The sequence below is a fragment of the Pichia kudriavzevii genome, chromosome 2 (assembly GCF_003054445.1).
Source record: "Pichia kudriavzevii chromosome 2, complete sequence".
Taxonomy (NCBI): domain Eukaryota; kingdom Fungi; phylum Ascomycota; class Pichiomycetes; order Pichiales; family Pichiaceae; genus Pichia; species Pichia kudriavzevii.
Genome location: NC_042507.1, coordinates 1,133,187 through 1,153,601, shown reverse-complemented (window position 1 = coordinate 1,153,601; position 20,415 = coordinate 1,133,187). Strand labels below are relative to the sequence as shown.

Here is a 20,415-nt window from a genome sequence, read left to right as displayed (position 1 = left end):
ACGTGTTACATACATGTGTAGGGAGGGTTGAAAGATTTCCTCAGATTGCCAAACGCGGTAATTAAGGGGATTAGCAGTGCCGCACATTCATGTGTTCGGCGAGCTCCTATCAGTTGTAGAAAATACCACACACATTCGAAGCCTGTAAAAAGAGAGAATGAGATATTTCGTATCCGAAGAAAAGAGAACCCCCCAAGTTTTAGTATCCTTTTCTTAGAGGAAATTTTGACACAGTTTTTCTCTTCATAACGTTTCCTATCAACGTTGATTATTCTTTACTACTCTGTCAATTTCTTATCAATATTTTCTGGAGAGGAAAACGAAAAGAATCCTGACAAATTCATTTTTTCATCTTTGTTTTTATAGATTATAATTCACAAATAAGAAGGTAGAAAAAAAAACCCCGTTAACTGACCAACCAAATTAGTATGTCTTCTGCAATTTCCTCAACAAAAGTGGTAATCGATGGTTCTGTCGTTCCAGCTACTATTATTTTTTCCAAAACATCTGGGAAAATTATCGATGTTATAAAGGATGTCTTATTGGAAGATGATCCATTGTTGGTTACTTACGATGTTCAATTTTATCGCAACATGTCTCCATTAGTAATCTTACCGGGTCTTGTCGATTCACATGTGCACTTGAACGAACCAGGTCGTACCGAATGGGAAGGTTTCCCTAGTGGAACTCAATCCGCTGCATCCGGTGGTGTTACAACGGTTATCGATATGCCATTGAACGCCATACCTCCAACTACAAATATAAAGAATCTAAATATTAAGTTGGATTCCGCAAGGGGTAAGTGCTGGGTTGATACCGGATTTTGGGGAGGCTTGGTGCCAGATAATCTCGATGACCTAATTCCATTAATAAATGCCGGAGTTCGTGGTTTTAAAGGGTTTATGATGGATTCAGGCGTTGAAGAATTTCCAATGATTACGCCGGAATATATAAATAAAGCACTAGAGGTCGTCAAAGGTAAAAATACCATGTTGATGTTTCACGCTGAGATGGATGGTGCTAATAAAGAAGATAACGACGAAGAATTCAATAAATGTCGCCATAAACATGACGAGGAGGAGCATTATTATAGTGGTCTATCTGAAGCACAAGCTGAATCATTGGCGAAATCTCCAACATTGCATGCTGTGGAACCTTTGTCGGCAATTGAAAATGATATGAAGCCACTAGAATTAGCTACAAAAAACATGCCTATTCTTGATACAGTTGACCCAACGTCATATTATTCATTCCTCGCATCTCGTCCAGACTCGTTTGAATGTAACGCTATTTATAACATCATCAAATGTCTTCAAAAACATCCAACTACCAAAGTTCACATTGTTCATTTAGCAACCCACGAAGCACTTCCAATGATTAGGCACGCTAAGGAGACTTTGGGATTGCCATTATCGGTTGAAACTTGCTTTCATTATTTATCACTCAAAGCGGAAGAGATTCCATCTGGTGCCACACAGTTTAAATGCTGCCCGCCAATAAGAAGTGATGAAAACCGCCGTTTGTTATGGGGTGCATTAAAGGAAAATCTGATTACTTCCATTGTGTCAGATCATTCTCCTTGTACTCCTGAATTAAAAGGATTGGAGAGAGGTGACTTTTTTGCAGCTTGGGGTGGTATTTCTTCTGTTGGTTTTGGGCTTCCACTATTATATACTGTTGGTACTGAAGAGTTTGGTATTGAGATTACGGATATAGTTGAATGGTGTTGTGTAAATACAGCGAAACAAGTTGGTTTATCTCACACAAAAGGACGTATCGCAGTTGGTTATGATGCAGATTTTGCAATTTTTGATCCTCTTATGGAGTACACAGTAGCAAATGCAAGAACTTTTTTTAAAAATAAGCTGACGGCATTTGATGGTAAGGCTTTGAAGGGCAGAGTTGTTGAGACTATTCTACGTGGTAATTCGATTTACGCTTTAGGAAAGGGGGTTTCAGAAGTACCTATGGGTAAATTGATATTAGAGGCCAGAATCGACTGATCTAAATTTGGGCATAGTAGATATTTACAACAATATTATATAAGGTCATTTATAAACTTTTATAAAATTAATTTGAAGTGAAAAATAGTGAAGAAAAAGTATGTAGTTAGAATAGTAATAAAAAAAAATAAGTATCAAACCCCATATCTCTGAGATAAGGTTTCACAATATGCAGTACCTGAGACGATTCTATCCCATTCGGCCCCTAATCCAGACTTTAATCCGGTAAGAAGCACTTTAAAAATTTCTGCCAACTCTACCGTTGGTTCATGATAATTGGCAATTAGTTCAACAATTGCACGCATATTACCTAAAGCATTGACAATTTCAGGATGTTTTAAAACAATATTGCACATTCCTTGGACGGCACTCGCCTTCTCTTCATTATCTTCTAAGCCTCCAATTAATTGACACCAAACAATTAAGACATCGTTAGCCATCACTGATGTTTGATCGGGATAGTGAATACCAAATCGGCCTATGGTGACAGCTGCATTTTCCAGAAGCGTAATGTCCGCATCAAAATTCAAAACCAGAGGTTCTAAGATTCTTAAAAAGTTAGCTAGATATTGATCCAGTATGTTATTTTCTGATCTAATGGAAATTTCGCCAAGTGCCCATATAGCATTGTTACATGATGCAACGGAGTATTCATTTAGTTTTCCTATTTCCTGGTAAATGGAAATCATTAATGGTTGAAGATATGGAAGAATTAGTGTTGGGAACAAGTAAATAGCAAAGTCACCAATCAGTGCATAAGCCGATTGTCTCACATCATCTACATTATCATCCAAGCAAGTTAAAACCAACTCCATTAAGGAGTATTTGGCAGAAGAATCAGTTCTATTAATCAGTTCGGCAGAATGCTGAGTCAACCCTTGAACTAAACCGTCAATTAAATCTAGAGAAGTCACTATGAAATCCTTTTCTGGTGGCACAAATGATGGATCACTAGTTGCCATTTTGTCTTGCTCAATACAGTTATTCAAAATCCGCAAGGCACGCTCATAAACAGGCATAGCACAACTTGCAAAAGCCTCACCAGTGGATGCTGCAACTGAGGACATGCATTCTAACAACGGCCATAAATCTTTGTCATCATCATTTAGAGTTTGCCATTTCTCCATTAATGGTGGTAAAAGCAAATCCATAAACTTTTGATTGTAACGCAAAGCCTCACCGACTTTTTCAACAAATGTTTGGATAGTATCATACAACACAATCAAATTTTTCCTACGATAATTTGTAAAATAAGCTTGGAAGTGATGTAGTAAAGGTTCAATAAACTGTGATAATAGCTGTGGTTCAGAAGATTCAATGAAATCAGATAAAGAGGAACATGCTGATTCTTGTACAACTTTTTTCGAATCTAAAGCACATTCCATAATAGCCCGGAAAGTAGGTGTAAAATAGCTAGCAAATGAACCTCCACTTTGAGCCTCAGAACAGACCCAGTGCGAGTACCTGCCTAGAGTCCAACATGTGATTTGTCTGACTCTCGGTTGATCATCCTTTAACCTGTCAACTAAGAAAGGGATCAGTTCAGGTAATTGCATGGTTGCATGATTCAAAGCTGCTTCTGATATAGCACCGAGAGTTAAAATTGAAGCCTCCCTAATAGGCCATGTACTTGCATTCATATTTTCTTTAATTATTGGGAACGAATATTGCAACACCTCTTCAGGGTAATAAGTGGATAAAATGTCAACAGTAGCAGCAGAACATTTTCTTAGATTCCAGGTATAAGTATTATCAAAGTCGTCATCATCACCATCATCATCATCATCGTCATCGTTGTCGGAATCATCATTGTCATCGTCGTCATCTTTGTTCAATAAAGCGGAAGACTCTGTACCATCTCTTTTAGTTAATTTATGCTCCTTTGATTTTGCAGTCTGTGGTTTTATGTCTTCATCTTTGTCCTCAGAACCGACATCCTTCTCATCCTCTGCTTCCATCAGCTCAACGTCATTTAGATCATAAACCATTTTCTCGAGTAAAACAGGTATTAAATCTTCTAAGTAAGGTCGAATATACTGGTTTGGCAATTCACTTGTACTCATTGATAAAAGAAATTCATCAGCCTGTAGCGCCACAGAGTCTGCACCTTGTTTGACCATATGAATACACCATTGCAAAATACCTGACCAGTGTGGATATAACTTTTCTGGCCATTTCTCTAAAATGCCACAGAATATAGAAGCAACAGCCTTTTGCACCTCCTCGTCACCGTTGTTCTCTTGACACATAGCAAACACGATAGCGAGGATAGCATCAATATTGATCAAAGCGGTGTTGGACCCAACGTTAATGCAGTGAACTAAACAATTTAAAAACCTCGATCTAATTTTGGATGTGATTGAAGGCTGAGAGTTTGGGATTAATTCGATTAATTTTGGGATTAGTGTCTGCATAGGAACTGTAATAGAGCCATCATTGTTTTTTATTTCGTATTCTAGCATCCTGCTGGAATCTTCACAGATCGAAAGTAAAGCTTCAGATGCACCATCAATTGCATATTCGCCTGCAGCACCTGAAATTAGGGCAATTAAATCAGGAACAACACTAGGCCAGCCCGCAGTTCCAACTGCACGGAAAACAGCACTTATAATACCTGCGGTGATATGTCGTACAAAAGGCGACTCGGATAACAACCCATGTGGAACCAACTGTAGAATATTGGCTTGGAGTTCATGGGGTTTATACTTGAAGTTTTTAACGAGATCATTTTTCAGATAAATACCTGCAGATGCACGTGTGGAATCTGCAATTTCATTCGATAGCAGAATATGAAGTAAATAATTATCAAAATCAGCAATATTTTTAGCTTGAGTTAAAGCAGTTGTTGCTTCTTGACGGATCGTAGCATCGGGTGAAAGTGTTCCCGTAAAAATATGCACCAGCTGTTGCAAGCTAGGCACATCTGGCGTCCACGAGGATTGCGAGGCCATCTTCTGTCGATAAGAAGGATTGGAAAAGCAGCTTCTTAGCGGGTTAGCTGAATGCAAATGATGAACAAAACGTTTTCCAAAAAAAAAAACCCACAAGATCATAAAAAAATGAAAAGCATGTTGAAATAAAATAGGAGAACACCGCAAAATTTGCGGCGAAAGCAAAAAAAACGAGTAGATCTTTTGGCTAAATTAATGTTTTTTTTCATTGCAGTAAATCTTTGGGGTTACACTTTCTGACCTAACCTGTATTCTACCATGAAAATACGATATGGTCTGTGACTACATTTATATATCTATCGATATATGGATCAGGGAGGTTGCAACGTAATTTGAGGAGTCACGAGCTTCTTAGAATCGGAATTACTATTAAATATCACCGTATTTATTTAGATTGTTTGCCATGGTATGAAGGACATGATCTACGCCCAGCGGTCAAGCTGTCGGTCCAATATCTTCTAAAAGAGCATCTAACTCCTTCATAGTTGAGAACAACGGCCCAAAAAGACGTCGGGTCTGAGGATGCAAATCATTCTCATCTTCCGTATGACCAACGTCTTCACCTTGCTTAACTAATATCTCCATCTCATTAGAACATGTAATTGGTTTAGCTACTCGTTGAGGAGAAGAAGAAGAAGAAGCAGTTGGCGGCGTGACTGTTCCATCATCCAAGGAGACAAATTCGGGGTACATATCCAACAAATCATCTAGCATCTTAATACTCTCAAGTCTCGTAGACTCCGATTTAGAGCACGCACTGTTATTGCTGTTTACGCTACCGACACTGTGGATGTTGTCAACATTCTCAGAGGAGTAACTGTAGTTGTCTAGGTTTTTAATAAACATATTCTTCCTTCTTTTAGGCACAATTAGGGGTCTGGTATCCGTCTCTGTATTTACCAAACCTGTACATGGTCCCTCTGATGAGTTTGGTCTATTATGTCGAATGGCATTGTGCACATTTTGCTCATTGCCATCATGCAATTCTTTGTCATTATTGTGTTTATTGTTCTCGTTACCATCATAATCATCATTATCTATATTATTAACAGAGGCATTGGCATCGGTGTCATTATCGTTACCAACTAAATCATCCATACTTGGATTGCTATTGTAGTTGTTTAAAAGACTCAATGAAGAGTTATCATAGTGATTCACATGACTGTCGCTCTCATCCTCTTCAAATTCTTCATGTATACTAAGAAAGGAATGCTCTTGTGTATCGTTGATATTGGCAAACGACACAGATTTTTTGGCATTGTTGCCAATGGTGTCATCAAGGTAGCTTCCACTGTCGTTATTCATTTCAATAACTTTTGGTTTCTTCAAAGAGCCTTTTCTTTCAATATTCTGAGTTATCGATGTTGTGCTAGTATTTGAACGGTTCTTCTCAGTGTCAATTGGATAATCAGTTTTGAACAATTTTTTCTCATCATCATACTTCAATCCTTTGTAGCCACCTCGTTCTAAAACTTCATTTTTCCAGCAATTCAATCTAGCAAGTCTTTCTGTATAGGTTTCTAAAATTTCAGCAGGTGCAAATCCTATTCGCCCATCATCTGTTCTTCTTACTAGCCACCAATACGAGTCGGTATCGTTCAATAATAAGACTGAATCATTTTTAGCCAGTGCAAGGTGTGACGGGTCCGGCCCGCTGAAGTCGTACAGTGCATATAGCTTTGCTGGATCGAGTTCTCGAGGCGGAGATGTAGGCGGCGAAGGAAGATTTGATTGCATGTAACGAGAAAAGTCTATATCATCAACTTCTAGATCTTTTTCCTCATCATCATCATCATCATCATCATCACCATCATCATCATCATCATCATCATCATCCTCGTCTTCGTCATTGCCACCGTCGTAACCATAGCCAACGTCACTACCATACTTTCGGTTGCTGTTGTTATTATGAACATTCGCATTCGCATTCTCATTTTCGTTATCATCATCGTCTTCATTAAAACCCAACGTATCGTCATTATCAAGGGTGTCATCTGCATCTGCTAATTGCAGCGTCCTATACAATTTCCCATGAAGCTGTGGATCGGTTTCCAATGTTTGCAAAGGCCCATTCTGTATTGCATCCAATTCGTTGTCATCAGCACGTAATTCAGGATTGTGAACAACTGTTGATGCCGCAGATGATGATGAGTTACTCAACATGTCAGGCTCCGGTTTACACCGGAGCGTCCTAATTCCCTGCAAGTTGTGCATGGAAAAGTCATCTATATCTTCAGAATCAGAATCTTCCCTGATAGCATCTGTTTTGACTTTATTTCTAGCACTGTTTGTGTCGTTTATATCTATGCATTTGTTCTTGTTTACATTCTTGTCTGTGTTTGTTTTGTTTTCTGTTTCGGGCCTGGCCTCTCTGTGCAATGCGTGCAGCTCCTGCCGAGACAGACGTGTCCACTCTCCCGTCTGCATCCACTGTCCTGTGTGTATTTACTTACGTTCAAGGGGTATTTTTAATAGATTCTCTTCTTCAACTGCTCAATTCATAATCTTTTGTTTTTTTTTTTTTTAAACCAGATTGATCGCTCGCTCGATCGCTCATGCTGCCTTTGTTTTTTTTCCCACGTTTACACACGTCGCTATATTTATTTACATACATTCATAAACCATATTTTTCCTGTGCAACATCGACATTGTTGTCTTCAGTCATTTCTTTTTCTGTTGTCCTCCAACTCATCATAGCTCAAAATATGTCTTACCAACCTCCAAACGGTCCACCACCTCAAAACCAAGGTTATTACGGCAACAACGGTGCCCAGGAAAAAGGTTTCCTTGGCAACAACCAGGGCCCAAACCAAGGCTATTATCAACAGCAGCCTCCTCAACAACAATACTACCAACAACAACCTCCTCAACAACAATACTACCAACAACAACCACAACCAGTTTATGTGCAACAGCAACAACCACAAAAGGACAACAATGATTGTTGTATGGCTTGTTTGGCTGCTCTCTGTGTTTGCTGTACTTTAGATGCTCTTTTCTAATCAATGCAATTATTCATTTGTATACTTAGCCTATATAGGTATAATTAGAATTAAAATTTTATAATTAGAGCTTAAGACATAATCAACTAACCTACTAGCCAATCAATCAATCAATCAATCAATAGACACTTCTCTGTATACTCTAGCATTTTCATCAGAGTAGCGATTATAGATTAACACCCCAGCCTCTGCTTCATTCTTAACACAAAGAGCAGTTGTAGGGCTCTCCTCACCTTCACAACTACTATTATATTCTTCCTCAAACACCCTATTTGATTGAATCCAATCATCAAGTTCTCCCACTATTCTACGCAATTCTGTGCTTTTCAGTACCGCCCCAGTTCTTATTAAAAAATTCCTGATGTTATTGGCTATTTCTTCACTTTTGTTTACCCTCTCTTCAATCATATGCACCCACCTCCAGACCTTTAAATCTCTCTCATTCATCGTTTCAACAAGAGAGTGATATTCGTAGATTTTAGTTCGCTGTTGATCACAACATTTCTTTAGACTATAATGTTTTTTTAATTGATTGATCATTTCTTCGTGGTAAAGTTCATGAATTTCGTCTAACACAATATTTCCCTTAATGATTTGTATTATTTGGTGTAGTTTGATTCTGACCGAAACTTCTTTCACTAAGGGCTCAACGTCCACTATTTTATCATCAAAAAGAAAAGTAACTTCTCTATCTTGATCAATACGAACTTTCATTTCAAAACTGCATTTACCTTTATTTATAAGTTCAATTAAAGATTGAAAGTCCCCATTTTTATATAGCTGCTTCATCTTATAAGTATACTCTAGTTTTTCTAATTCGGATTCAAGTTCTGTAGTTCTATCATTGCACTCGTACAATGTGCTTACTTTATCGCTATCTTTCTCATTTTCTTTGTGATTCACTTGGTGAAATCTTTCTTCTAACGTTTTAAGTTTTAATTCAAGCAGCTCCTTCATTGCATTCTCCTTATTTATAAACTCAGCAACCATTTCCTTCTTATCCTTCTCATGCTCTTTAATTAATTCTCTCAGTTCTTTCTCTAAATCTCGAATTTCGTCTAAATGAAACCACTCATTTTTCTCTTTATTAATGATTAAGTTCTCATAATCACTAATTTCTTGTCGTAGTTTTGCAACAGTATTTTCATATTCTTTAATTTCATTTTGCAATCCTCTTTCTCGCTGTTCAAACTCCTTTTTGAGCTGCATCTTCATCTGCGTGACCTCTTTACTCCTTTTGAGTTCATTTTCTCCGGTTTTGACAAGCCCTCTAACTTTGGCTTCTAGATCTTTTATTGTTTTATCTTTTTCATTAATTGCAATATCGTCAAAAGTTTGCCTCTGCTTTATCATCACTTGAAATTGTGTAATAGTATCACTCAGCTTTTCAGAATCTTTGGTTAACCTATCAAGTTCTTCTTTATATCGTCTTTCATAATTTCTGCATTTTATCTCAGAAATCTCAATCTGCTTTTTTAACAGCTTATATTCTTCTTCACGGTCACTGTATTCCTCTAATTCTCTACTTAGTTTAGTTATATGCTCATACAAACCTCTCATTTTACTTTCATTTTGTTCAAAATCATGGCTAACCTTCAAATTAAGTAAATTTAATTCTTGATTTTTCAACTTGACATCTTCTAACTCCTTCCTATATTTTAATTCTGGAACATTTGAGCTAACATTCAGCCATCCAGAAGTGCCCATTATAGGACTATCCAGATTTAAACTGACAAAAGTTCTGAGTTCTTCCAGGTCAGTTTCGATGCTTAAATCAAGAAATTGGTATTTAGCTTCAATGATCCCCCATTTTTTTATGGCCTTTTTCGACTCTTCTTGTAAATAATGCAATTGGGTTATCCCCCAAGCACCACGCTTACCTAAGATGCAAGCGCAAAATAACACTGACATAAAAATATAGAGTTGATCAACCAAATCAATAAGATCGTGTAATTCCAATTCATAAATCTCTGAAGGAATTTTTCGGTCAATTGTTACATCTCCTTGAATTCTCTTCTTTTCAGATGTTCTTAAATCTTTATCTATATCGGTACAATTTTGCTCTTCGATCTCATACATTTCATCGTGTCTACTTGTATCAGCTTTTGGGAACTTATTTTCCTTTCTATTTAAAAGACCAATAGCTGTTGCTTGCTTATTTATATTAAGGAGTTGAAAATCAAAATGATCATGATCATCACTGTTTCCCTTGTACCAAGATAGAATAATTTCAATGTCTAAAAATGTCAAAAAATTATTAAAGAGCTCAACTCCAATTATAGGTGTGTCGATTTCCGTTGCAGACAATAGGCCAACAACCGGTTCTTGGTCCGGGTTGTCATCATGTAAGGATTTCGCAATATCGTGTTTGTTGAATTCAATTGAAACCAGATCTAAAAATATCTCTAAGTATGGTTTCCGCATGTTGGTAATCTGGTCATTTACTGTTTTATTACTAGACCTACTAGAAGAGTTGAAAACACTCCCGCTGATACCAACCAAATAGTTGAGGTAATCATCAAAAAATTCTGGTTTAAGGAAATAGGAAAGTTTACAGCACTTGGGGATATTCATCAGTTCAAATGTTTGCATCTTCAAAATATTTAGAAAAAGAATTAATCAGCGTTAGTGGCAAATCACCAAAACATGGAAGTGATAAAACGTTACTTAAATATTATGTTATTGAAATATACATACCCATCGGATACATGCACCAATAAATGCAATCTTTGAATCAAAATCCATCCTGACAGGTCGTTGTACCTGAAATTGATCCCTTTGTTAAGTAAGTGTGGATCTTGTTGTTCTAGAGAAGACACCCAGACCATAATATGCCTTTTTTCTCCTTCAAAAAAGGGGAACATTTTATGGAAATATAAAAGTGCGTAAAAATCAACAGCTGAGCCCCCCCTATTTATGTTTAAACAAAACATGTATAGTTGGAAACATATATTCCAAGTAAGAAATTAAAAACGCATCTCTTCAACTCGATGCTCAACCACCCTTTGCTGGAGTTGAAACGAGCTTATTGTTATTTGACTTTGTACTGGATGCAGGTGCATTATCACCATGTTCTTTATGATTCTTGTCTGCCTTGGACTTTTTCCTTTTCTTCTTTTGCCCTGCTTCAGGTTTCTTCTTTTCCTTTTCTTCTGAAGGTACTTTTTTTTCAGATTCTTTCAGTTTCAGAGCTTTTTTCTTTTTGGCAAGCTTTTTGGCCTGTTTCTTGGCTGCCAATTTTGCTTCTCTTTTTTCAGCTAGCTTCTTTTTCTCATACTGTGTTTGATATTCAAATATATCGGCAGGTAGCTGTGTCCGTCCTTCTTCAGAGATAGCTTCACAAAACCGTTGGTAAATTGCTATCTCACCAAGTTTGCCATTAAAGAAATCCCATTGCTCAACATGTACACTGTTATCCTTGGTTAAGTTTGGCATTTCCTGATACATTGATTTCTCAATTACAGGCTTGTATACTTCTCGTTCATCAGCTTCGCCGTATATTTCATCGTTGTCATATTCCTTTTCTTCAACAGGCCTATCCTGCACATCGGTGTTGCCTTCTTCCTGAACTGCAGGTTCCTTATCATCATCAACAAAGGTTAGTTCTTTAATTGCACGCCCAATTGCCATCATAGCGTCCTTACTTTTACAGTTGATATAACACCTCGACAATGTTGATTGCTCAAACTGAGAGTCAGGGTATTGGCCAGGGCAATAATACCAATTCCTAACCAGGTCATTGAAATCGGGGAAGAAATCAACGACTTTGTTTATAAATGATTCTTGACATAGATTAGGCGGTAATTTTCGAACCGTCAGCTTGAAAATAGGCTCTTTAGGTTTGAGCCTTAACTTTAATCTGCTTGGCTTAATGTGACTTTCCGTTTTGGATTCTTGCCTACGTTTCTGCTTCTTTTGCTTTCTTCTTGCCTTCTTTTTCATTTTTTTTTCAGCTTCAATTTCCTCCTTTGACTTTGTCTCTTGCTTTTCTGTTTGAGGCAACGAAGCATCCAAATCTATTATTTCGTGTCCTTTCTTCTGAATATCATTTTTGTTCTTGTTCTTGTTTTTGTTTTTGGTCTTGTTCTTGTTTTTGTTTTGCTTCTTAGTTCCGGCACTTACAGGCTGACTTTCTGTCCTGTCATCAACGTTTTTTGGACCATTTGTAGACTTGCCTGTGTTGTCGTGTCTGGTAATATTCTTGGATTTGGAAGCAATCTGTTTAGTAGCATCGGTAGAGGATGCTTGCTCAGACATATCTAGTTCTACTGATCATTGCAGAGGAATTCGAAAATAAAATGTTTAAACAGTGGATGAAGATGTTGACTATACCCATCTATATTCAAATAAAAATTTCCATTTTCTCGACTTTAAGGAATCAATCAATGTCACTTTATCCATCTAGGTGCAGCACAACTCACCTTCGAATTGCCTCTTGAGTCTTTGAATAGTTGGAAGCGCCTTCTACCTACAGAGATGATGAGTGTGACCTTCGTCGATTTACTGTAGAAAATTTACGAGAAGTATTGAAAATCAGGTGCAATCATTAGAGGGCAATAATTTTTGGTCTGACTTGAGGTAAAGCCTCTTAATTTTTCACCCAGTAAGAGTAAGAAAACAAGTTTTTTTTACCCCCCCCCCCCTTTTTTTTTTTTCGACTATGTTTCTATAGATTCGACTACTGGGTATCGGCTATTGGTTGGCACTAATTGGTTATTCTTGATGTTGGAACCATGCCTTGGAGACAAATACAGTAAATCATCCAGAAACTTACCTGTAATACACAGATATATAATAATTAAGTGATACCTATTTATCCATACTTGGAAACACACCAAGAGAGGCAAGTTGGAGTGCTTCTCGATTAAACAAGTAGTGTGTGAGAACTGCATGAATTTTCCACTGTGAGATTTGTCAGTAATTACAAGGTTCTGGGGAAATTGTTACTTTACCAAAAAAAAAAAAAAAAAGGAGCTTCATTTTTATCATCCATTGAGTGTAGCCTATACCAATACATATGAACAGCAGCTACACGGTAAATGACTTGTTGTCTGAATTTGATAATATTGTCAATGGCAATACTACAAGTTATACATTCACGGAATTGTTTTCGTTAAACTTCACCAAATACAACCCTGCAAAAATAGCGAGTTTACAGAGCTCACTTCAGCAATATGATAACCGGCAGTTAACAACAACACTAGAGACAAATAGAACAATGAAGCAGATCAACTGGCCTGCCTTTGAAGTTTTCATGTTGAAATATTTGATTTGTGTGAGAGATTTCGATCCATGGTCATTACTAGCATCTATAGATCTATTTATTGCCGTGTTTGAAAGTGAGTCATTACTTTTTAATCCAAAGTCGTCATTACACGAACGCATATGTGTCCAGTTACTCCCACTTTATGAGGAGACAATGTTTTTAGTAATTCCATTGTGTCAGTTAGTGGACGTTGAAGGTATGAAGATTCATAATCGAACTAATGATTATCCAAGACTGACCCATATTTCCTCAATTCTACTTAAATCTTTGAATTATTTGAGAGGTACACCCGATTTAAATAGTGAACAGCATCTGAATAAAATTGACCTGCTTATGGAAATTTCGATAAAACTTTGTTATGTTTACTATAAAATTGGTTCTCCTGTGTTATGTTCAAATGTTTTTTCGAATATTAACATTCTAAGCTTGAATAGAAGATTTATTAAAAAGTCCAAGTTAGTACGATACAGATTTATTATGGGTAAATATTACGCACATCAATCAAATTTTTACATTGCCTTCAATCATTTGGAAGCTTGTTACATGATGGTTAACGACAAATGCCCAACAGCTTTTATTATACAGATCTTGAAGTATCTAATTCCTATAGGACTAATAAATGGGAGAGTCGCCAATATTGATCAAATTCGGAGGAGATTCAATGGGGAGTTACTTAATTTTCTTTTGGATACTTATGAAATTCTGATTGTTCATTACAAGGCAGGATATCTATATGGAGTTTACAAGTGTATCTCGAATAATGAGAATCTGTGGAAAAGTTTAGGGCTATGGATACCCATGATTCAACGACTTCGTATACCTATATTTCGAAATCTCCTGGTGCAAGTATCAAAAATCACACAATTATCGTTTGACATTATTCATGCGGCGGTAGTACGAAGTCTAGAAGGAATGAATCAGCTAACTACTGCTTATCATATAATAGATTCAGGAGTGGTTACTCGTGATTTTATTCATAATCTTCTTGTTTCCCTTGGTTATAATGGCTACCTGAAAATAAAGTTTGTCGGGCTTGATAATTTTGTACTCAGCAAAAATGATGCGTTTCCAGACATGCATCGCATCATCAGCGGTAGGTTTACCACCAATCCAAAAGAGGCATGGCTTGATAGATGATAGTGTTCCGGCAAAGTGAAATTGCTAGATGATGGTTTGGCTAGTTGTATAGATTCTATTATATATAAATAAACCAAAGATATTGATAAGGAACCATTTCGGTTTCTAGTTTTTAGTAGAGTAAATTTTTCCTGCCAAACAACAAATACTGTTCTTTACGGAACATGGACATCAAACTGATATTGAAATGGCTCACCATCATGCTTGTTATGATCAATTGCAGTGTAAGTATATATTATCTAAGCCTTTTCCAGTGTGAGCGAATAATTTAGTATGTAAACATGATGAACTTATTTTTTTTCCCTTGATATAATTAAATTTAAAGTAAAGCGGATCTAGATGAAATAAATAGGTTTGGTATACTGATTCCTAACATCTCTGTATCCCGTCGACATGCAAAGCAGCAATTGCACAGATGTGTTGAGTGAGCTTAAAGATGCGGTTCAAAATGTTCGAACGGGACTAAGAAAAGTACTGGATATTGCTCCAAATCGGACCTTATATCAAATATTACTTGATTCAACTAAAAACCCCCTTCTTCAGAGTATTTTGAGTATTCCAGATGAATCTCATTTGACTCAAAATGATATTATCTTTGCAATTGAATTAAAGGAAATGTATGATACTGGAAGGCTGGAAATCTTGGAATATCTCATAAAAGGAGATATTGAACAGATTAAAACGTGTAACGGAAATACCAAACAGGAAACTTTCGAAAATAATAGCCCAAACGATAGTTCATCTAAGTTTCATGAAGACAATATCCCTAATTATAAGGAAAAACTTGAAACATGTGATGGTACTGAAATATTTATTGAGGAAGTTGGTAAAGACAAAGTAAGGAATTCAAATAGTTTTGAGAGTACGCCAGATAACATTTCTTCATCGAATTGTAGGAAAGATGAAACCCGCTCAGCGGTTGATCAACGAGATGCAGAGACCGAAAAAGAGGTGAATTCCAATGCGAAAGAACCGGACTCTTACATCAGTGAATTATTTACATCGGACGTAATGAGAAGTGAGATGTACGTGCCAGAGGAACTAGTTTATAAACGAGATAGAAAGTGGGGCCTTTTGAAACAAGAAGAATTGCCACAAGCTCCTAGTATTGAAGATCCGGAACTTCTGAGAAAGGTTTTCAGTCATCAGTCAATAGTCAATTATTTGAATATTTCGCCTGAGTTCAAGGTCCAATTACATAACGAGAGATTGGAATTCTTAGGTGATGCATTATTACAATTCATCACGTCAATGATTATCTATGAAAGGTTTCCCAATTTTAGTGAAGGTCAATTATCGATACTACGGAGCACTATCGTGTCTAACTCCAGTTTACTTAAATGGTCACAAATGTATGGCTTTGATAAACAACTACGTAAGAATCTTATCGATTCTTCCATCTTAGCAGGTAATAATAAATTATATGCCGATGTTTTTGAGGCTTACCTTGGCGGTATTGCTGAACAGTATATGATGGAAACCAGCGAAGGGGAAACCAATGTGAACGACTTTATGAAAGGATGGTTTGAAGTCAAATCATGGATTGAAGAGTTATCCGAAAATCATATACGTGGGTTTGATCCAAGTATTGTTTTCAAAATGCAGTATTCCAAATCTAGCAAGCAAGATCTGAGGTTATTACTTGGCCAGAATAACAACCCCGATTATATCAGAGTAAACCTGAGCAATAAGAGAATCTTGTCTTGTATAAAGGTGAATAATAAAGTGTACGGATATGGTATTGGTACTAGCAACAAAGAAGCCGATGCAAGGGCAGCCGTTGATGCAATATCCAACCCAGAAATTAGGAAGATTTGTCCAGAAGATATATGGAATAGATTTGAAAGCAACGTAGGTCTAAATGAGAAAGGAGGATTGAAATTGAGACAATACCCTACGAAGGTGACCTCACATGAGCTGCAAATCCTGAAGAAGGAAATCGCCATTAAGTTTAAGAATGGCGATATCAAGCTGCTTGCCTCTGAGAATAATCCAAACAGTTTATTAATAACCAATCAAGATAGAATGGAGGTGGCTGAAAAAAGGGACAGTATACTCTCAATAGATAATACAGAGGGTGAATCAGAAACCAGTCAAATTGAGGAGAGTAAAGAAGTATTTGAACATTCTCGTAATCGACCTACTCTTGCGGATGACTGTATGGAGCAGAAGAAGAGGGTGAAAGAGAAGGTAAGTGCCAGACAGAAAAAGGAAAAGCAAAGAAAACCACAAATAGAGATGGTGAAGGAGCAAGAGATAAAGAATTTCAAGGAGAGCACACAGTACTATTCGAAGGAATACACTTTAGGTCGAGGTGGTGTTTTTGGGTCTGAAAGTGCCAAGGTTCGTAAGGGTAAACAGAAGAAGCGTCGTGGGATTTGTAGAAATGCGGCCTTTGAAGTGGTGGATAATGACAATAATGATGGACGTTCTGACACGTTCATCATTGAATGTCATGAGGTCTACGAGAGTTGCGATGAGATAGACGTGGAGAGTAAGAACCGGATATATGCTGCCTATGATAGACGGGGGTCCAATCCCAACTTCCGGATTTATAGAACGACAAACGATGAGTACCTAAGCGAGCTATGGTTTGGTAGTTTACAGATAGTCTCCTATGGTCTTGACAAAAACAAGAAAAAAGCTTCTCAAAAGGCAGCAATGCTAGCATGTAAACGTGAGGACTATTATGGTTTAGATGATAGCAATGAAAATGATCCATAAGTGGAGACTTAATTACTCAATGACAATGTGCATCACACCAATGAATTTGGTATTATTAAACATACGTTTACCCCATTTATAAATAGATCTTCATATTTAACTTTGTTTTCATTTTTCCGGCAATGTTTCTCTACACGTGACGTACATACAAATTGCTTAAAGGCCACGTGATCACGTTTGTTTTTACCCAGAGATCTGGAACCGGCAGCTTCACGGTCAGAACGCGCTGGATACCCCCTTCCGCTTTTTTCCACCTCGGCCAGAGGAAAACACGCACCCGATGCGGAAATACATAAACACGGAGCGCGTTTTTCACGCCAACAAATAAAAGGACACAACAACAAACAAACAAACAAACAAACAAACAAACAAACAAACAAAGAATTCATTGCAAGGTTGCTAATATGTACAAATGTCGGGTTTAGACTTTGTGGTTTTGGCAATATCGTTTTCTTGTTATATATAACAGAGTAGTCACCTACATAAAGCATCAGTCCCCCCTACTTTCTCTCTTTCTATTTACTCGACTTGGTTCTTTTGAATTTTTTTCATTCTTCAGTCCAACTCAGAACAATTTACATTCGTTTATCAAATCATTCCCCCAACTTTGTTCTTAAGATGAAATTCTCCTTAGCTTTATTATCCGTTGTCTCTGCAGCAGCAGCAGCTTACGTTCCTTCTGAACCATGGTCTACTTTGACCCCAGATGCAACTGCTCCATCTTGTGCTCACACCGAATACACTTCTTCCTTCGGTATTGCTATTGAAACCATTACTACCGCAGTCAACATCAAGGCAAAGAGAGATTTAGCTGCTCAAATCCAAGACGGTCAAGTCCAAAAGACCACTGGTTCTGAAACTGAGTCCGATGTTACCTCCACCGAATACATCACTGAAACTATCGGTTCAAGTACCGTTACTTTTGACTCCCCATCAATCTCCGCTTCTGCAGGTACTTTACCACCTGTCATTGTTACCCAAATTGGTGACGGTCAAATCCAAGTTCCAAACCCAACTCCAGTTGTTCCATCTAGTGCATCTTCCCACTCTTCTTACTCCTTTAGATCTATTGAATCTAAGACTGTTTCTTCTGCTACTGCAACCCCATCTTCTTCTGAATGTCCAAACGCTCCTGTTGCTAACAAGGCTACCTGTAAGACCAAGAACGACTTAGCTATCACCTTAGAAAACGGTGTCTTAAAGGATTCTCATGACAGAATTGGTTCTATTGTTTCTAACAGACAATTCCAATTTGATGGTCCAACTCCTCAAGCTGGTGCTATTTATGCTGCAGGTTGGTCTATTAAGAACGGCCACTTAGTCTTAGGTGATGACGAAATCTTCTGGCAATGTCTCTCTGGCGACTTCTACAACTTGTACGATGAAGCCATTGGAGCTCAATGTACTCCAATTCACTTAAATGTTATTGATTTAGTTGACTGTTAAGTGTGATGTTATACCATTCACTTGTTGAGTAAATAGAACTCAAGACGAAAAAAAAATGATACCAGGCTACTCATACTATCTAAATATGTATATACCTAATCATAGTTAGCATTAAAAGCGCATGTATTGCATATATTTTTCTAATAAAAAAAAATTCTTTTCCTTTTCAAACCTCTAAGAAATGTCTTCTTTAGCAGCTAATACGTGAAGGTATATTCGGGTGTATCTCCTTATTGAATTTCGCAAATTACTGTACGAGCATTGATAATTCTCTACGCTGAAGTTTTTTTTTTTCTGTTTTCATTATTCCAGCTTATCAAAGGTCATCCTTTAGATTGATGTTATTTAAAACCAGTCTGAGTGGAATATATTAATAGCAATGACCGGAACATGGCGTACACTGCTGTTTGCGTCTCTAGTTGCAAAATTCTATTTTGCAACGCAGCCGTCATATATCCATCCAGATGAATTTTTTCAATCGTTCCAGATCTTGTACAACGACAATCTACCTTGGGAAGTGCAAGATGCATCTAATATCAATAGGTCAGTTGTCCCCCTACTGATAACACACTATCCCTCTATATGGTTGGGAAACAAGCTGGGGTTTGAACCAATCCAAATATACATGCTCAGTAGAATCCAAATGACTACATTGTCATGGATAATCACTGATTGGTGCCTCTATCGATTGATACCATCCAAGCATGAAAGAATAAAATCTTTGCTCTTTACAACAACTTCTTATTTGACGCTGGTACATCAATCGCACACCTTATCAAACTCTTTGGAGACCTTACTTTTGCTTTTGACGCTGTATTTGATTAACGATATAAGATTTTTCCTTGAGCAACAAGGAACCAATTACTCATTAACAAAATTGGCAATTCTAGGGACGTTAATATCATTTGGAACATTTAATAGGATAACATTTGGTGCATGGATACTAATACCATCATTTTATCTTTTTGAGTTTTTCGTCTATCGCCCGAAACGTTCGTTAGTTCCCATTGTATCATTCATTTTGACCTCAATGCTAATAATATTCATTGACAAAAAATACTACGACTCACCATCGTGGACAATAGCTCCACTAAATAACTTAATTTATAACATGAAGACATCAAATCTAGCTCATCACGGGCTGCATTCACGGTTTACCCATATCCTTGTTAATTATCCACAAATTGTTGGTCCATTGATTTTTTCAATATTCCCATTCAACACAAATTATATTCGTACTATATCATTTCTGTCTGTTGTTTCAGGGTTTTCTATTTTGTCTATTTTTCCACACCAAGAATTGAGGTTTCTTTTACCATCTGTACCTTTATTATCATCATTGACCAGCTTTTCTACTTCTCAACAGCCACGGTTGGAAAAGTTTCAAAAGTTGGTACTACCATTATGGATAATATACACTGCAGTAATGTCGCTAATTTATGGATTATTCCATCAGGCTGGTATTGTACCATCGTTAGTTGAACTCAACAGTATCCTCCCTGAGAATGGCGGGTCTTCTGTCTTATATTGGAGGACTTATCCTGCTCCTACGTGGATGCTATCACTGTCCCAAAACTTTGAATACATATCTAAATCTGATGATGATTTGATTCAGATACCTGATGCCTGCAGTGACTACTTTGTCAATATGATGGGTGTAGACTCAGAAATCGTTTTACAAGTAAATGAAAAACTGTTCCAGTGTGGAGAGGTTTATTTAGTTGCTCCAAAGAATGCCATGTTACACATCGATAGACCATATATTACCATTTGGGAATCCTTTTGGCATCTAGATTTGGATCATTTTGAGTTTCATAAGTTCGGTATTGATACATTACGTCCTGGTATTGGAATATACAAATTATTATAGTATTCAAAGGTAGTAA

General features: G+C 37.1%; 11 protein-coding genes across 11 annotated transcripts; 6 read left to right on the top strand and 5 right to left on the bottom strand.

The window, feature by feature from the left end:
• Positions 1 to 428: 428 nt before the first annotated feature.
• Positions 429 to 2,003, top strand: C5L36_0B05580 (uncharacterized protein; the record flags this gene model as incomplete). The annotated part of the gene is made up of 1 exon (XM_029464930.1): positions 429 to 2,003. The coding sequence occupies one exon, from the start codon at positions 429 to 431 to the stop codon at positions 2,001 to 2,003; it is 1,575 nt and encodes a 524-aa protein (XP_029320789.1).
• Positions 2,004 to 2,137: 134 nt separating this feature from the next.
• Positions 2,138 to 5,056, bottom strand: C5L36_0B05570 (uncharacterized protein; the record flags this gene model as incomplete). The annotated part of the gene is made up of 1 exon (XM_029464929.1): positions 2,138 to 5,056. The coding sequence occupies one exon, from the start codon at positions 5,054 to 5,056 to the stop codon at positions 2,138 to 2,140; it is 2,919 nt and encodes a 972-aa protein (XP_029320788.1).
• Positions 5,057 to 5,389: 333 nt separating this feature from the next.
• C5L36_0B05560 (uncharacterized protein) lies at positions 5,390 to 7,381 on the bottom strand (the record flags this gene model as incomplete). The annotated part of the gene is made up of 1 exon (XM_029464928.1): positions 5,390 to 7,381. One exon carries the CDS (start codon positions 7,379 to 7,381, stop codon positions 5,390 to 5,392), a length of 1,992 nt encoding a protein of 663 aa, XP_029320787.1.
• A 128-nt stretch (positions 7,382 to 7,509) lies between these two features.
• Positions 7,510 to 7,956, top strand: C5L36_0B05555 (uncharacterized protein; the record flags this gene model as incomplete). The annotated part of the gene is made up of 1 exon (XM_029464927.1): positions 7,510 to 7,956. One exon carries the CDS (start codon positions 7,510 to 7,512, stop codon positions 7,954 to 7,956), a length of 447 nt encoding a protein of 148 aa, XP_029320786.1.
• A 114-nt stretch (positions 7,957 to 8,070) lies between these two features.
• Positions 8,071 to 10,548, bottom strand: C5L36_0B05550 (uncharacterized protein; the record flags this gene model as incomplete). Its single annotated transcript, XM_029464926.1, has 1 exon — positions 8,071 to 10,548. The coding sequence occupies one exon, from the start codon at positions 10,546 to 10,548 to the stop codon at positions 8,071 to 8,073; it is 2,478 nt and encodes an 825-aa protein (XP_029320785.1).
• Positions 10,549 to 10,950: 402 nt separating this feature from the next.
• C5L36_0B05540 (uncharacterized protein) lies at positions 10,951 to 12,213 on the bottom strand (the record flags this gene model as incomplete). The annotated part of the gene is made up of 1 exon (XM_029464925.1): positions 10,951 to 12,213. One exon carries the CDS (start codon positions 12,211 to 12,213, stop codon positions 10,951 to 10,953), a length of 1,263 nt encoding a protein of 420 aa, XP_029320784.1.
• Positions 12,214 to 12,973: 760 nt separating this feature from the next.
• On the top strand, positions 12,974 to 14,359 carry C5L36_0B05530 (uncharacterized protein; the record flags this gene model as incomplete). The annotated part of the gene is made up of 1 exon (XM_029464924.1): positions 12,974 to 14,359. The coding sequence occupies one exon, from the start codon at positions 12,974 to 12,976 to the stop codon at positions 14,357 to 14,359; it is 1,386 nt and encodes a 461-aa protein (XP_029320783.1).
• A 393-nt stretch (positions 14,360 to 14,752) lies between these two features.
• C5L36_0B05520 (uncharacterized protein) lies at positions 14,753 to 17,083 on the top strand (the record flags this gene model as incomplete). Its single annotated transcript, XM_029464923.1, has 1 exon — positions 14,753 to 17,083. The coding sequence occupies one exon, from the start codon at positions 14,753 to 14,755 to the stop codon at positions 17,081 to 17,083; it is 2,331 nt and encodes a 776-aa protein (XP_029320782.1).
• Positions 17,084 to 17,115: 32 nt separating this feature from the next.
• On the bottom strand, positions 17,116 to 17,574 carry C5L36_0B05510 (uncharacterized protein; the record flags this gene model as incomplete). The annotated part of the gene is made up of 1 exon (XM_029464922.1): positions 17,116 to 17,574. One exon carries the CDS (start codon positions 17,572 to 17,574, stop codon positions 17,116 to 17,118), a length of 459 nt encoding a protein of 152 aa, XP_029320781.1.
• Positions 17,575 to 17,701: 127 nt separating this feature from the next.
• C5L36_0B05500 (uncharacterized protein) lies at positions 17,702 to 18,529 on the top strand (the record flags this gene model as incomplete). The annotated part of the gene is made up of 1 exon (XM_029464921.1): positions 17,702 to 18,529. One exon carries the CDS (start codon positions 17,702 to 17,704, stop codon positions 18,527 to 18,529), a length of 828 nt encoding a protein of 275 aa, XP_029320780.1.
• A 379-nt stretch (positions 18,530 to 18,908) lies between these two features.
• On the top strand, positions 18,909 to 20,399 carry C5L36_0B05490 (uncharacterized protein; the record flags this gene model as incomplete). Its single annotated transcript, XM_029464920.1, has 1 exon — positions 18,909 to 20,399. One exon carries the CDS (start codon positions 18,909 to 18,911, stop codon positions 20,397 to 20,399), a length of 1,491 nt encoding a protein of 496 aa, XP_029320779.1.
• Between the last annotated feature and the right edge of the window lie 16 nt (positions 20,400 to 20,415).